This window comes from Sminthopsis crassicaudata, chromosome 6 (assembly GCF_048593235.1).
Source record: "Sminthopsis crassicaudata isolate SCR6 chromosome 6, ASM4859323v1, whole genome shotgun sequence".
NCBI classification, from domain to species: Eukaryota; Metazoa; Chordata; class Mammalia; order Dasyuromorphia; family Dasyuridae; genus Sminthopsis; species Sminthopsis crassicaudata.
In genome coordinates, this window is record NC_133622.1 from 94,190,590 (window position 1) to 94,205,441 (window position 14,852).

The 14,852-nt window shown below is 35.4% G+C and overlaps 1 protein-coding gene across 3 annotated transcripts in view; it reads right to left on the reverse strand.

The window, feature by feature from the left end:
* Nucleotides 1-400: 400 nt before the first annotated feature.
* ASB5 (ankyrin repeat and SOCS box containing 5) overlaps nt 401-14,852 on the reverse strand; it is an 88,840-nt gene continuing 74,388 nt past the window's right edge. For all 3 annotated transcript variants that reach the window (XM_074275242.1, XM_074275244.1, XM_074275243.1), the window contains 5 exons: nt 12,054-12,161; nt 10,052-10,202; nt 9,768-9,902; nt 5,349-5,540; nt 401-564 (listed from right to left, as the gene is read on the reverse strand). In XM_074275242.1, coding sequence (XP_074131343.1) covers nt 437-564; nt 5,349-5,540; nt 9,768-9,902; nt 10,052-10,202; nt 12,054-12,161 — 714 coding nt within the window. In that variant the 3' untranslated portion in view covers nt 401-436. The remainder of the gene's footprint in view (nt 565-5,348; nt 5,541-9,767; nt 9,903-10,051; nt 10,203-12,053; nt 12,162-14,852) is intronic.

Below are 14,852 nucleotides of genomic sequence, written 5' to 3' on the forward strand. Positions count from 1 at the left end.
ATAAACAGTTTCAGTAGATACAACTAAGCCACTAATTGGACATCTGAAGAACTATAGATTACTTTTCACAATGTACTGTAAATTGAATAGTTTTAATAAGCATTTGCATCTCTGTTTCTGTTTGAAGATTAGATTACATGAATGGTAGAGGGTCTTTTTTTGTCTTAAATCAACAAAAGTATTCTCTGGACTAGTTAATGAAATCTAGACCATATGGTGCCTCAATACATAAAATACAAAGAACAGTTAACACCAACCAAAATAATTCAACATCCAATTAGTAGATATTAAGCTAGAGCTATCTACACATCTTTCCTGAGGGCTCTCACACTCTATTTTACCGGCTCCCCAGGATATTTGGATAGGAAACATACAGCATTCTAGAGAACAAACAGCAACATTTTCTTTTTGAGTCATCAAGGGTGAGTTTACTGCTTTATCGGTATTGTAAGAAGTCTTTCAGGAGCTTTGGAAGCTGGAGCTGGGGAACAAGATGTAGCCTTGCTCTTCCTATGCAGTTGCGGATACACAGCCGGCAAAGTTGGCACAGAGAGCTTGGGGTAGCTATAAATAAAGTAGAAGAGGATTTTGTCAACCAAGACCCATGTAGATTTTTCTGTGTTTCAACATTTTATCAAGCTCTTCAACTAAACATTACTCAACAGATGATATGCTCTATATCGTACATTTTATTGACGGGAGTTCAGATTTGAGGATAAAAATTGTCTCTTCAAGCTGAAAGAAAAATGGGGGTTTACACTCCTAATTTTCTGGCTTCTGAAAGGCAAAATTAGGAGATAATTTTACTCTTCAAAATGAAGATTGTATGTAAGTATTTAAAAAAAAAAAAAAAAAAGGATTGTGAATAGGCCAAAGGGGAAATTTAACCAAAAATCGTGTTTTTCCAAACTGGGAGAAGCAATGATTGGAAATGAAATTAACTGTAACATCTATATGTAGGCTTGAGAAGGGGAACATGTATTATTACATTTAAAAAAATAGTACTAATAACTCCATTTTGTCCTTTATCCACCATTTTGTGAAGTTATGTTTCAGCTGCTGTAAGTCATTTGATTTTGGAAAAGTCATGATTCCAACTCCCAAAAGTTTCTCTCTACTTAAGGAATGTCACTAACTACCCCTTTTCCTTTTCATGTCAGTGCCTCCCATTCTCTTTAGCAATAAGGAATCAAATGTCTCAATCCCTTATAACCCTGTATTTCTGTCCCTCAAAATTGTATATTAACTGTGTAGAAACCAATGGTTATTGACCTGGTCTACTGAGAACCTTTTTGTTTCTACAAGCATATGTCTCATAATTTGGATGTAATTATTCAGTTTATTACACCATAAGATTATAAACAAGTATTACGTTTTTACATATGGGTAAAAATGTTTCCTCCTTGTGTTTAGATTAAGTTGATGAGATTTCAGATTTTGGGAATGAAAGTGGAACCTCTCTCTCCCTAATCCATCTTTTTTTTCCCCCTTTGGTCTTGATTTACTCAATGTCTAGTATAAGGATGAGCACATTTTGGGGCTGAGGGAAGATCTAGACCTGTGATTTTGCTGGAATGGGAAAATCCCTGATGCAAATTCTTTCCAGTAATACAAATTAGCTATACTTATATGCAACTTTATTCATTCATAATTTATAGTCTCTTGAAGAACATCTTGATTCGAGGTCTTCTTGGCTATTACTTTTGGCTTGGCTATTACTCTCATTCTGCACACAGTAGACATTTAATAAGTGCCTGTTGAATTAAAACAATATAAGTTTCCAGAAACTACTAAGCAAAAATTAAAACAGAATTACATGATATCTGTTTCCAAAGTTAACAAACTGAATTAGGGACAGCTGAATAGTGCAGTTGATAGAGCGTCAGGATTGGAGTCAGTATAGGTCTGAGTTCAAATCCAGCTCACTTGTGTGACCCTGGCCACATCACTTAACTCATTTGTCTCAATTTTCTCATCTGTAAAATGGGGATAATAATAACACCTATCCCCCAGCGGTTGTTGTGAGAGTAATTAAATAATAATTGTAAAATATTTAGCACAGTGAGTGGTATATAATAAACATTATTGTTATTATTAAATGGAAAGAATATGATCAAATAGTTTAAAGAAAAATAATCAGCACTAGGAGGACAAAATCCACATTGATTATAAGTATTTTTAAAGGATACATGAAAGAAAGTATAAGTAGAGATTAAAAGAGAATTTAGCATATATCACAGATTTGCATATTTAAAGCTAGAAGAGGCTTTAGTGATCTACTATTCTACTCTCATTAGATTGTTAGTCTCTTAAGAGCAAGGACTATCTTTTACCTTTTTTTTTTTTTTTTAAATTATTACCACCCAGTGTTTATTTAGCACAATGCCTGGCCCACAGTAGATGCTCAATATATGTTTAGTGATGAAGAAAGTGGATCCGAGAAGCAAAGATATTTGCCCAAGATCACATAGTTAGCATTATTGATATATTCATAATAAAAGCAAAGAATATTAAAATCTTTGTTGAGTTAAGAATCAGAAAATCAATCAAGGTATCATTACAGACACAGTTTGAATCAAGATGTTTATCTATTTTCTCAGAAAAATAACTCACATATCTCCTAGAAATTGTTCTTTAGAAAATAATAGGCTTCTTCTAAAGTTCTTATATTTATGACAGAAGACAGTACTTATATTTCAACGACCATTTATTTACTACTGTACTTAATATTTAAAATAAAACATAAGCCATATTTTACCCTTCCTCAAAATTACTTCCTTTCTTTTTCTGATTCACACCAAATTAAGTCAATTTATATTTTAATGACATTTAATTATATACATGGACATTTATTTTGCTTTTTTTGTGTTTCTTTTTTTTTTAAATTGCATAACATTGTCCAAAGAGCTCTCTACTAGAAGTTGGAGGTGGGAGAGATGGACAGAACCCTGGTTTTACATCTAGAGACTTTGGGACTCAATCTCCTTATCTGCAAAATGAGAGGGATGGATAGAAAAGTCTCCATGGTCACTTCCAATTCTAAAATTTTTAGAATCTTGTATTACTTTTGTGAATCATGTAATTCAACAAGTGAAAGGATTAAGAAGAGTGAGCTCAAAATGAATTCCATGTTGGATTTATAGAAGTTAAAAGAATTACAGAATCCAAGATCTTAAAGTTAGAAGGGACTCCAACAACCATCTGATCCCACCTTCACCTCACTAAAAATCCCCCCAATAATGACATTAGCAAATGTCCATCTACTCTTTGCTTGGAGACTTGAATGAGGGCAAATCTATAACCTCTTCTGCTTTGAGGTTGCTCCAATTATTAGGAAGTTGGACACATAACCCACAACTGCCTCTCTGAATCTTCTGCCCTTTGTGAGCAAGAAAAACAAGTTAATCCCTCATTCACTGGACAGCCTTTCCAATACTTGAAGACAGTTTTTCATGTCTCTAAGTCTACAGGCCAAACAACCAATGATCACAAAGCTTTTCATTATCCCAGTTCATTCTGTTCTGGATACTTTCCAGATAATCAGGGTCCTTTCTCCTAAAATGTGGTGTCCAGAGCTGAATGTGATATGCCAAATATATTTAGGATCACTTAGAGAAGAAATGAGGTCCCTTAACTGATTGCCTATATTCATGCAAAACAACAATAAACAACAATAATGAAATATATAAAGTGATAACATATCCCATATATTTATTAGGCCAAGTCCCATGTTCAAGAAAAGAATATTAATTTTTGCAAAAGTTTTGCAAGAGAAATCTTTTTGTTGAATCAGGTGTCCCAAGTTTTTATTTGTCAAACATAATCACTGAATAGAGACAATGACAACAATATATCTACCTTTCACAAGGAATAGAGCCTGAGGAAATCAATTAGAAAAATTCAGATAAAAAAACCCAGATTTTCTAAACAATAATTGCAAAAGTCTCTATAAAGAAAGGCTATGGAAGAGATTTCCTTGTAAATCCTTAAAAAAAGGATAGATTTTTCTTAGTCTGTCTATGAAGGTTTTGGTGAAGTTTTTCTATAGCTAGAGGGAACAAATTAGATAATGACTCAATCTATGATATCAGAGTATCCTTCAGTATTTAAGGATCATGGAGGCCAACTAAGCTAATCTTCAATTTGATCACTCATTGACAACTGAAGAAGGCGTTGAAAAAAAATGGCCCAAGGGTCATGAGTTTCTGATCCAATATGTGGCCAAAGTCTGTTGATAACACCTTCACAATATCTCTTAAAAACTCCCCCTTCCCTCTGACACTGCTACTCTGCTGATGTGCAGGCCCTCATCCCCTTGGACTATTGCAATATACTGCTGGTGAGTATTCCTTCCTACATCAAGTCTCTCCCCAATCCAATTCATCCTCTATTTAGCCAGTAAAATAATTTCTCCAAAATGCAAATTTGATGATGTCAATGCCCTACTTAATAAATTCCAGTGGTTCCCCATTGCCTTGAAGATCAAATGCAGAATATTCTGTTTGGTATTTAAAGCACTTCATAACCTATCCCTTTGCCTTATCAGTCTTGTTATACCTTACTCCACACTACATATGCTTCATTTCAGTGACTTTGGCCTCCTGTCTTTTCCATGAGCACAGCACTTATCTCATGGCTCCAGGCATTTTCTCAAGTTCTCTCATGTCTGGGAACATGTGGGGAGCCTCATTTCTGCTGTCTGGCTTCCCTTAAGTCTCAACTTAAATCTCATCTTCCTAACTCCTCTTAATATCTTCCTTCTGTTAATAATTTCTATTTATCTTGTATAGAGCTTGTTTATACATATTAATTTCTATGTCTTTTCTTTTACTAGACTTTACTCCCTGAAAGCAGGAATCGTCTTTTACTTCTTTTTGTACTTTGCACAGTGGCTGGAACATAGTGATCACTTAATAAATGTTGATTGACTAATTGGTTGATCATCATGGCAAAGGAACTTTTCATGTTTTGGGTATGCCTCCCATTGCATTCAGGGCCTCTTGCCACTGAACCTAGATGGCTCTGGAGGGGAAAGTGAGTCAGGTGACTTTGCACAGCCCTCCCTCACTTAAATCCAATTCATTTGCATATCACAGCATCACACCAATGATGTCTGAGTATTCTTCCAGAATGATAAACAACAACAAACAACAACAATCTGTTCAACTTCTCCACTGGAACAATATCTCAATATTATAATTTTCTATGAATTTTAAAACAGTAAAATATATATCTATTCAACTTTTCTACTTGATGAAATTTATAGATAAACATATGAATAAGTCATGGATTTAAAAATTCCAAACATTTTCAGGTTGTGTACATATAAAAGCCCTTCCCCCCCTTACCTTCCTGCTGTAGCAACATCCTCTCAACCAAACTTCTAGGAGTAGCTACATCCACAGGCCGCTGGAGCTCTGTATTTTTAGCATTGATATCAGCCCCAAATTCAAGCAGAGTACCCACAATCTCTAAGCTGGACTGTTGAGCAGCAGCATGTAATGGAGTATCCCAATACTTGCCTTTTTGAACATCAGCACCTATATATGGAAAGGAAAGGGTGGAGAAAAGACTATTAAAATCCTCAAAGTCCTTAACTTTTATATTTGTAACATAACCAACCCGAGGTCTAAGCAAATCATTCTCTATGGAAGTTATAAATGGTTCACATAATTTCACGAGTTCAGTATTGTGACCTTAAGTAGTTTTCTATAGAACATCCCTTTTATTTCCTCTCTTACTAAGAATCAATCAATTGACAAACATTTATCAAACATTTATGTGATAAGCTTTGGAGATATAAAGAAAGAGCAAAAACAGTCTCTACTCTCAAAGAGCTTACTGGGGAGGCTATGGGAATATGTGTGTGTTTATACATATCTACATGTATATATACATATCTGCATATACATATACACAGACATACAAATACATACATACATACATAAAATGTATATATGTGGATAGCCACACACACACACACACACACACACACACACACACACACACACACATCTCTGTTCAATTTCTTCACTGGAATAGCGCTGCAACATTATATTTGAAAACAAAAATATATTGCATCAAATCAACCAGCCAAGGAGTGAGAGGGACTAGTATCTGGGGACTTGGAAAAGGCTTTCTTATGGAGGTAGTACAGTAACTGAAACTTGAAAGAAGCCAGGGATTCTAGAGAATTAGGAGAGAAAACACTGCAGGCACAAGGGGCATCTAAATAAAGCAATTTCTATTTTATCCTAAGGATGAGTAGAGAGTCATTAGAGTTTATTTAATAGGGAGGATAAAATCACTTTGACACGTGTGGAGGATGGATGGAAATTCACTCAGAAGTCTTTTGTAATTAACCCAAGCAACAAGTGATGAAAACTTGAGGCAGGATGGTGACTCTGTGAATGAAGAGAAGGGGACATATGTGAAAGGGGACATTTGTTCTAAAGAAAGAACTAGAAAATCTGGCAACAGATCGGCTGTTTGAGATGAGTGAGAAGCTGAGAATGAGGATCACGGGGAAAAACCTGGGAGGATGGGAAGACGGTAGTGCTCTCAATAGGAATAAGGAAGTTCTGAATCAGGGTGGGTTTTGGAGAGAAAGGTAATGGAATTTATTTTAGATATCTCAAATTTGAGATGCTTAGGACATTCAATTTGAACTATCCAACAAGTGAGGTAACTGGAGGCTCAGGCGAGTAGGGCTAAATGAACAGATTTGAGAATCTTCTGCATAAAGTTGAAAACAAAACCTGTGAGAGCTAATGAGATCACCTTTCATATAATATAGTGCAAAAGTTCTTAATCTGGAGTCCATGAACTCCATTCAGAAGATTTATGAACTTGGATGGAGAAAAAAAATATATCCTAATTTTCAGAATCCTTGAGCTAAAATTTCACATTTCCTTTATCAATGTTCTTTTAACAGTCTAGTGAAACCTATGGATTCTCAGAAGGTTTTGTTCTCCACGTTGATAAAGGAAATGTTGGAAACCATACTGTAAAAGTGGAGCTTCAGGGCTAGAAAGCTTCTTCAAGGAAGTTGATTGAAAGAGGGAGAAGAGACATAAGAAAATAGCTTTCTGGGATAGTATGTTTTAGTGAGGGATTTTTAAAGATGGAAGCAACTTGGGCACAGAAGTGTACTAAACTGGGAGTCTTGGAGTGCAAAACAGTCTTAATGATTTTTCTATCTCCTTAGCACAATGCTCTCAAAGAATAGGTGCTGAATTGATATTTGTTTATTGACCTGCCTTGACTCCCACTATTCATTTACAATACAGATAATTTTTTTGAAAAGTCACAAAGAATGAGAATTTTAGACCAAAAAAGGTCTTTCCTATTATTGTACTACTGTCTTGCTTAAGCAGATAAAACATAGATTAAAAAAAACTTTGAAAAATTCAGTTTCATATGTGGAAAAGCAAACTCTACATCAAAAATAAAACATATAGAAAAAAAGTCAAGTGACAAAAACATTTAAGAGGCAGACTTGAATTGTTTAAATCTCTAATGTGTGGTTTGAAGGGGTATAACTGCATACCAACAAAGGGAGTTATTAATCAGTGAGATCAGAGCTCCATGAAAGTATTTCATGGATAATGATCCCTTGCAAATGCTCAGGAAGGTAGAATCCAAAATGAGATCTCTCTCAAATATTGGGCCACAGGTGAATCATAAATCCTATTCTAGCTGGAAACTGTGAAGTCTTTATTCTACTTATCATCCTGTGTTTTGGGGCAACTGACTTCACTTTAGCCTTTTCTCCCCTTTGATCTGCAAAATGTAGATGCCAACAGTTCCTGCCCCATTCTGTCTCCTACGGTTGTCCTAAATATCTAATTAGATAGTTATATGAAATTACTTTGAAATTTAAAGTGCTACAGGCAAGCATGTTAAACTTACTGTAGATTTAAAAGGAAAGCCAGCTGTATGTAATAGAAATGTGCAGCTTTACCTTCTTGTTCTGTTCTATGTTGTATATGGAAATGCTTGTTTTATTTGGTGTCTATTAAATTCAGGAAAGACAAAAAGGAAAAAGAAAAGAATTGGGGAGGTGGTAGGAGAAGGGAAGGACAATGATTTTTGTTTCATTTCTTGGAGATCTTTCTAATAGTTATAAGTCTTGGGTAAATCTGCCATAACAAAGGGGCCTTAACACTCACTGGACAACATGGATTTGTTAAGACATTATTATTTCAAAAGTAGAGCTGGGGGGAATTTTTTTTAAAATAGCATTTTATTTTTCTGAATACATGCAAAAGATAGTTTTCAACATTAACCTTTGCAAAACCTTGTGTTCCCAATTTCTCTCTCTCATTCCCTCTTCCCAAGCAATTTGATATAGGTTAAACAAGTACAATTCTTCTAAACATTTAGAAAAGATTTTTATAGAAAGTTAATACATATATCCATTGTTACTTTACAATTTCATTAACAATAGTCTATTATACTGCATTGAGAATTATTTTAATTTTCATATTGAATTTATCATAAATGAAATAATTTTCTATTACATTAAAGTATAACCACATTATTGTTCCAAAAATAATTTTTCAGCTTTTGAAATGGCTCCTCAAAAATAACCTTTGGTATTTAAAAAAAAGTTTCTGAATATCTAAATAAAATTACTCTGCATATATACTTAACTTTTCAAATTTTACTATTTACATTTTCTTTAAGAGGCCATATTTCTATTATGTATGTGTATGTATGCATGTATATATATATGTATGCACATGTATATGTGTGTATATATATGTATACATATACATATATATGCATATGTGTACATAAGACCTAGGCAAGGTCTTTTTTTATAAGTGTATGTGTATATAAATGTATATACATATATAAAGATATACACACACACACATATATATATATGTAAGACCCAAACAAGGTCTTTTTAGGTCAGTATGAACCTATCAGTATGGCTGGAATGGAGAATTTGTAGAAGGAAATAACTGGAGATAAGATTATTTAAATAATGGGTAATTGTCCCCAATGATCTTATATTTGGCTTTGGTGGGAATGTAATTTGAGACAGAAGCAGCTTTGGCCCAGTTGTACTCAATTTTAAGCAATTTTATTTTCCTACATTTCCCAAGAAGCCATGACCAGGAAAGAGAGGGCTATGTCCAAAATCAGTTTTTAATTATTGATTCCATTTTGCATCGATTAAGAGAAGGATTATGGTTCAAGCCTTGACTTTGAGACTCAAGAAGAACAGGAATCTGACAGGTCAGTTGAACACTGACATGCACAGTAAAAATATTTTTACTAAAAAGTTTCTATTAAAATAAAGTATTAGGTAGTGCAACGCACAGAGGGCTGGTCCTGGAGTCAAAAAGACCAGACTTCAAATCTGACCTCAGACAATAACTAGCTGTGAGACTCTAGATAAGTCACTTAACCTCTGCCTGCATAAAACTGGAGAAGGAAATGGCAAACTACTCCAGTATCTTCATCAAGAAAATGTCATGGATAGCCAATCTACAGGGTCAAGACATAACTGAAGAAGTGAACAATAAAAAGAAATCTCGAAAGCAATGGATACATGGAAAAATTGCTGGCTGTCAAAATGTAAATTTTTTAAGGAAAAGTAATACATATATTCATTGTTACTTTACAATTTCATATAATGGAAATAATGGAAAGCACCTTGAAATAGAGATATAGAATATATAAATATATACACATGAACATTTATACAAAAATACAAACATATCTTTTTACATACACATATAAAAACAATTTACCTGCATAAAGAAGTTTTTGGATACAATGGTATTGCTGTGCCATACAAGCCACATACAGAGGGGTTCCCAGGTGAGGAATGTCTTGGTCAACATCTATACCCCAGGATATCAGAGCTTCTAGACATTCACAGTGACCTGCCAATAGAGAAGATGGAAGAGTTTACTCTTTTGAAGAATGTACCTTCATTGTCCACCTCCCTTTTCCTGGAGCCAAAAATGGCCTACACTCTTTGAACTGGTCTTACTTCTTCCCATTGGACTACATACGTCCCCTGATGGCATACCTCTGCTGGCTGCCTCGTGCATAGGTGAGGGAAGGCATGATTCTAGCTGAGCTTTGGCACCATACTCCAACAGAAGCTCGACACAACTGGCACTTCCTCGGGAGCATGCATTGAATAATGGAGTCACACCATCAATTGTAGTTGCATTCACCTACAAATCAGAGAAAACTGAGAATAGGACTAAAAAAATAAAATATGATAAAAACTTAATTGTGAAAAAAAGTTCAGATGGAATGAAGTCCTTTTTAGAAACTTGAGAACTAGTAGAGGTCAATTTTCCAGTGATAAATACTTTATTGAAGTAGATACCATTTAAAATTCCTTTTGTTTTCTCTTTAGTTTCTCGTCATACAGGGCCAAAAAAAGGGGAATAGCAGTAATGATTCTGGTAGGGCATGAGACTGAACACTCTTTCCATCTCCAACATGTTCCCTCTTTTTGTGGATTTAAACATCTAAAAATGTATTTTAGAGATAGACATGTAGAGGTCAATTTTAAGGTTAATTTTTGCAATAACCAAGAATGAGTGACAGAACAATGTGACTATAAACATTTCTGAGTCAACACAAAGGAAGTAATTGGTTAAGAAAAGTGAAAATAGATAACTTAAAATGTGATTTTAAAAGATGGGATGATCAGTGCCAGATTAGAAAAACTAAATAGGGGAAGGAGGAATTCATCTATCCAGAAAGAAGTCTGGGAATCCAACTCAATCCAATCTGTACTGATGAGGGCCGACCATATGCAACAGGGATAGGAAAAAATGAGTTAAAACTTGGTTTCTGCCTTCAAGATGATTATAGTATAGGAAAGCATTAAAGAAGTACAAATATGTCTAAAATACAAAGCAGAATACAGCCAATTTTGCTGAGATTTTTTTTTCTTTTGACTGCTTCTGTGATTTCATTGAAGAAAATTCCTTTTACCAAAGCAGAGCAGAAGCAGCTCAATCAATCAATAAAACCTCTATTAAGTGCCTATTATGTGCCAGCTAATGCGTTAAGAGCTGGCTGTCCCTGCCCTCCAAAAGCTTAAACTCTCCAACTTGTTATTTTAAGAGAATTATCTGGCTGCACTGAAAGCTTAAGCTCCTTGCCCAGGCTCATAAAGAGGCGCATAGTTATACAAGGGAAATGTTAGTAGGGAAAGGCAAAGTTGGAGGAGAAAGGGGTTCTCTCAGGTTAGGAGTTTCATGGAGGAAATAATAACAACAGCATGAACTACAACAATAATAGCAGCTAACTATGCTTATCATATATTGCCAACTAGAGAAGGGTGTGGGGAAAGGGAGGGAAAATTGGAACAAAAGGTTTTGTAAGGGCTAATATTAAAGAAATGTCCATGCATATATTTTGAAAAATAAAAAGCTTTAATAAAAAATAGCAGCTAACATATGGTGCCTATTATGTGCTGGGCACTGTGCTGATTTCCACTTATCTCATTTGATCCTCACAACAACCCCAGGAGGGCAAATATTGTTATTATCCCCATTTGCAGATGAGACAAACAGAGGGGAAATGATTTGCTCAGGATCACGTCTCTAAGAAATGCTTGAGCTGGATTTGAAGCCAGTTCTTCTTAATGCTAGGCCCAGCACTCTATCCACTACACCACTGGCCTTGGAGGTGGAACTGAATGATAAGTAGGTTTTTGAAAGGTAGAGAAGTAAGAGTAAGGTATGCTAGGGAGAAAAAAAACAGCATAATGAAAAAGAACTACAGTAGAAAAAAGGACAGGGAGCATCCAGCAATCTGGTTGGAATCGAATAGAAAAACAGAATAGAGAGAATAGGAAAGAATAGAGGAATTATTGGTGAAAGTTAATGAGGGAGTCAAAATGTGGAGAGCCTTGAGGAATTTTCACTCAGTTCACGAAGCAAACAGAAATCACTGATTTTGAAAAGGCTGTGATCAGAGCTGAACATGAAGAGGAATCTAGCAGGAGCCACAGACAATGACTTAAGAATGAAGGGCTACAGGATGGTTTCAAAAAGTCTACTTACGTTGGCTCCAGCTTCAAGAAGAGTCCTGGCACATGCGACATGATCTCCCAGACAGGCTTCATGCAGAGGAGTGACATGGTCGATCGTCACGGTGTTGACATTGTATCCCTAGATGTGATACAAAGAACTGTCAAAGATGAGATGGAAAAAATTTAGCCCAAGTCAAAGACAGTTGAGAGAATCTTTGTTAAAGAGATCGGAGACTTCTAAGGTTTCAGAGCAGCAGGGATTACTTTGTTGGGAAGAAACAGTGCTTCATGAAACATTTAGGTTAAGTTGAGACAGGGCACATAGTAGGGCTAAATGTTTATGTCCCCCCCCATCCCCAACTTGACAACTTGATACCTATTGTGGTAGCACTTTGCAAACCAAGGCTTGATTTGAATCCAACTATAATGCTGATACTTTGGAGGAAAAAATACCATGGATATGTTCCCTGTTCCTTTAACTGAATATGATAGTGCAGTTAAGTATCCTCTAGGGATGTGCTAAAAATCAGAAATATTTAATTCTTTAGAAGTGAGGTGCTTGAGATATGCCCTTCAACTGTAAATGTATATTATATGGTCTTTAAATGCAACATAAGATAATCTTAATAAAACTTGACGTTTTAAAAAATGTGTTTGGTGATCTTTGGGCTTCTATGATATTTTTCTTTCTTTTTCTTGCTCTAGGGGGTGAGGAGAGAGAATGCTTCTTGGTGATTGTTTCTTGGTTAGGCAGGGGCTATAATATATAATAATGGTGCTCCAGGCAATCCAGGGTAGGAGCAAATCTCCTATGTGCAGTCCATTTCTTTTTCAATTACAATAAAAGCAAAATAACTGAAGCATTCTTTAGCTCTAGCAATAAGCACACTTTATTCAGAGTAACTGTAGAATTAGTGACCTACTCTGAGACTGCCCAAAGCATGGAGTTTTTCCATGTTTAGAGATGATAAGGACCTTAGGAATCACCTTAACCAATCCCATCATTTTATAGGTGGATAAAGAGCTGCTGCTGCTGATATTAATGGTTCACTTAAGGTTACTTAGCTAATTACTGGCTGAATCAGAACTAGAAAGAACCTAGCTTTACTACTTTATTTGATCTCCAAATACAACTAAGTGGTAGGATGGCATCGTGGGAGGACTATTGGACTTAAAACTGAGTGACCATTTATTAGCTCTGTGATGGGGGAAGGGGAGCCATCAAGTTCTTTAAAACTCAGAATTGTCATCTGTTAAATGTCATTAATAATGTATGCAACTAACCTATCTTATAGGATTGATATAAGGAAAATGTTTATAAAACTTAAGAATACCAGGTAAACATGTATTACTATTAATAACAGCTAATATCTCGATAGATTTTAAGGTTTGCAGAGCACTTGACTTCTAATATGCCACTTAATACATATTATTAAATTTATAACCCACTGGTAAGCATTTTGCCTTTGATGATACTATTAATTTTAACATATTCCCACAGATAACACTATATTAAAAGTCTGTTTAGGAGTTTGATCAGATTTCTATTAGACTTGAGCCATTCTTTTACTACCATCTTCCCAGTCACCCAAAATCAAAGTGCTGGGATCATCCTCAACTTTTTATACTCCCACTACCATATGCAGTCTTGTCAAGATCTGTCAGTGCTATTTTTAATATGGAGCCCCTAAACCCACTTCTCTGACACGGTCTCCACCCTGAGGCGAACCTTCATCGCCTCATGGACCAGCAGGTTGGTCTCCCTGCTCTGGTCCATACTCCAAAGTAATTGTCCTAAATGCAGGTCTGACTATGTCACCCCATCTTCTCAAGAAATTCCACTGGCTCCCTCTCAATCTCCATGATCAAATAGAAACTACTCTGTTTAGCATTCTAAGCCCTTCATCACTTTCCCACACCTCTTTCACCCCCTTATTTTTCCAGTTTCTTACACTTCACAGCCCCTCCCACCCTATTCCTTCTTTGCTGTTTTAACAAGAACATCTCTTGACTAGATGATTTCTTTGGCTGTCTTCCATTTGTGGAATATTATTCCTTTTCATCTCTGCCTCCTGATTTTCCTGGCTTCCTATAGGCCCAGATAAAGGGTCTTTTACAAGAGGCCTTTCCTGTTCCCCCTTAATTCTGGTGCCTTCCTTTTGTTGATTATTCCAAAATCACTCTATGGCTTGCTTGTACATAATTATTTGCATGCTGTCTTCACATTTAAACTGGAAGCTCCTCAAGATCAGGGTCTGTCTTATATTTTTGGCTTTGTTGTTTGTTTTTGTTATTTTAATCCCCAGAGCGATGCACTGTTCCTCATGCATAGTAGGCACTTAACAAATATTGATTGATTGAAGCACTGTATATGTATGCTGATATCTACTCTGTGGCTGAAGCAGATGCGATGCCTATGAAGAAGTTAAACAACAGACTTTGGGCTAAACATCCTTCATTCTTTCAACCAATCCTGCTAAAATGTGATAAGGAATCCTTTTGCTATCCTAATCTAATCTTTGCTGGAATATTGTAGTTCATCAATAAATATATTTATTAAAATATGACACCCGGAACTCTTACTAAAGTATTCCAGATTCAGTCTTACCAACCATTAGCCAATAATAATAATTAGCAATAATCATAATAATATGTAATATTTATAATAATAGAGGTTTGTTTTTGTTTTTGTTTTTAGTGAATTTTAAGGTTGGCAAAGCACTTAATTATCTCATTTGATCCTTACAACAATCCCAGAAGGAAACTGAGGCTTAGAGTGGTTTTTCCCCAAGGAGGAAAATAATTGAAGGAAAGAAAAGAACAAAACTTG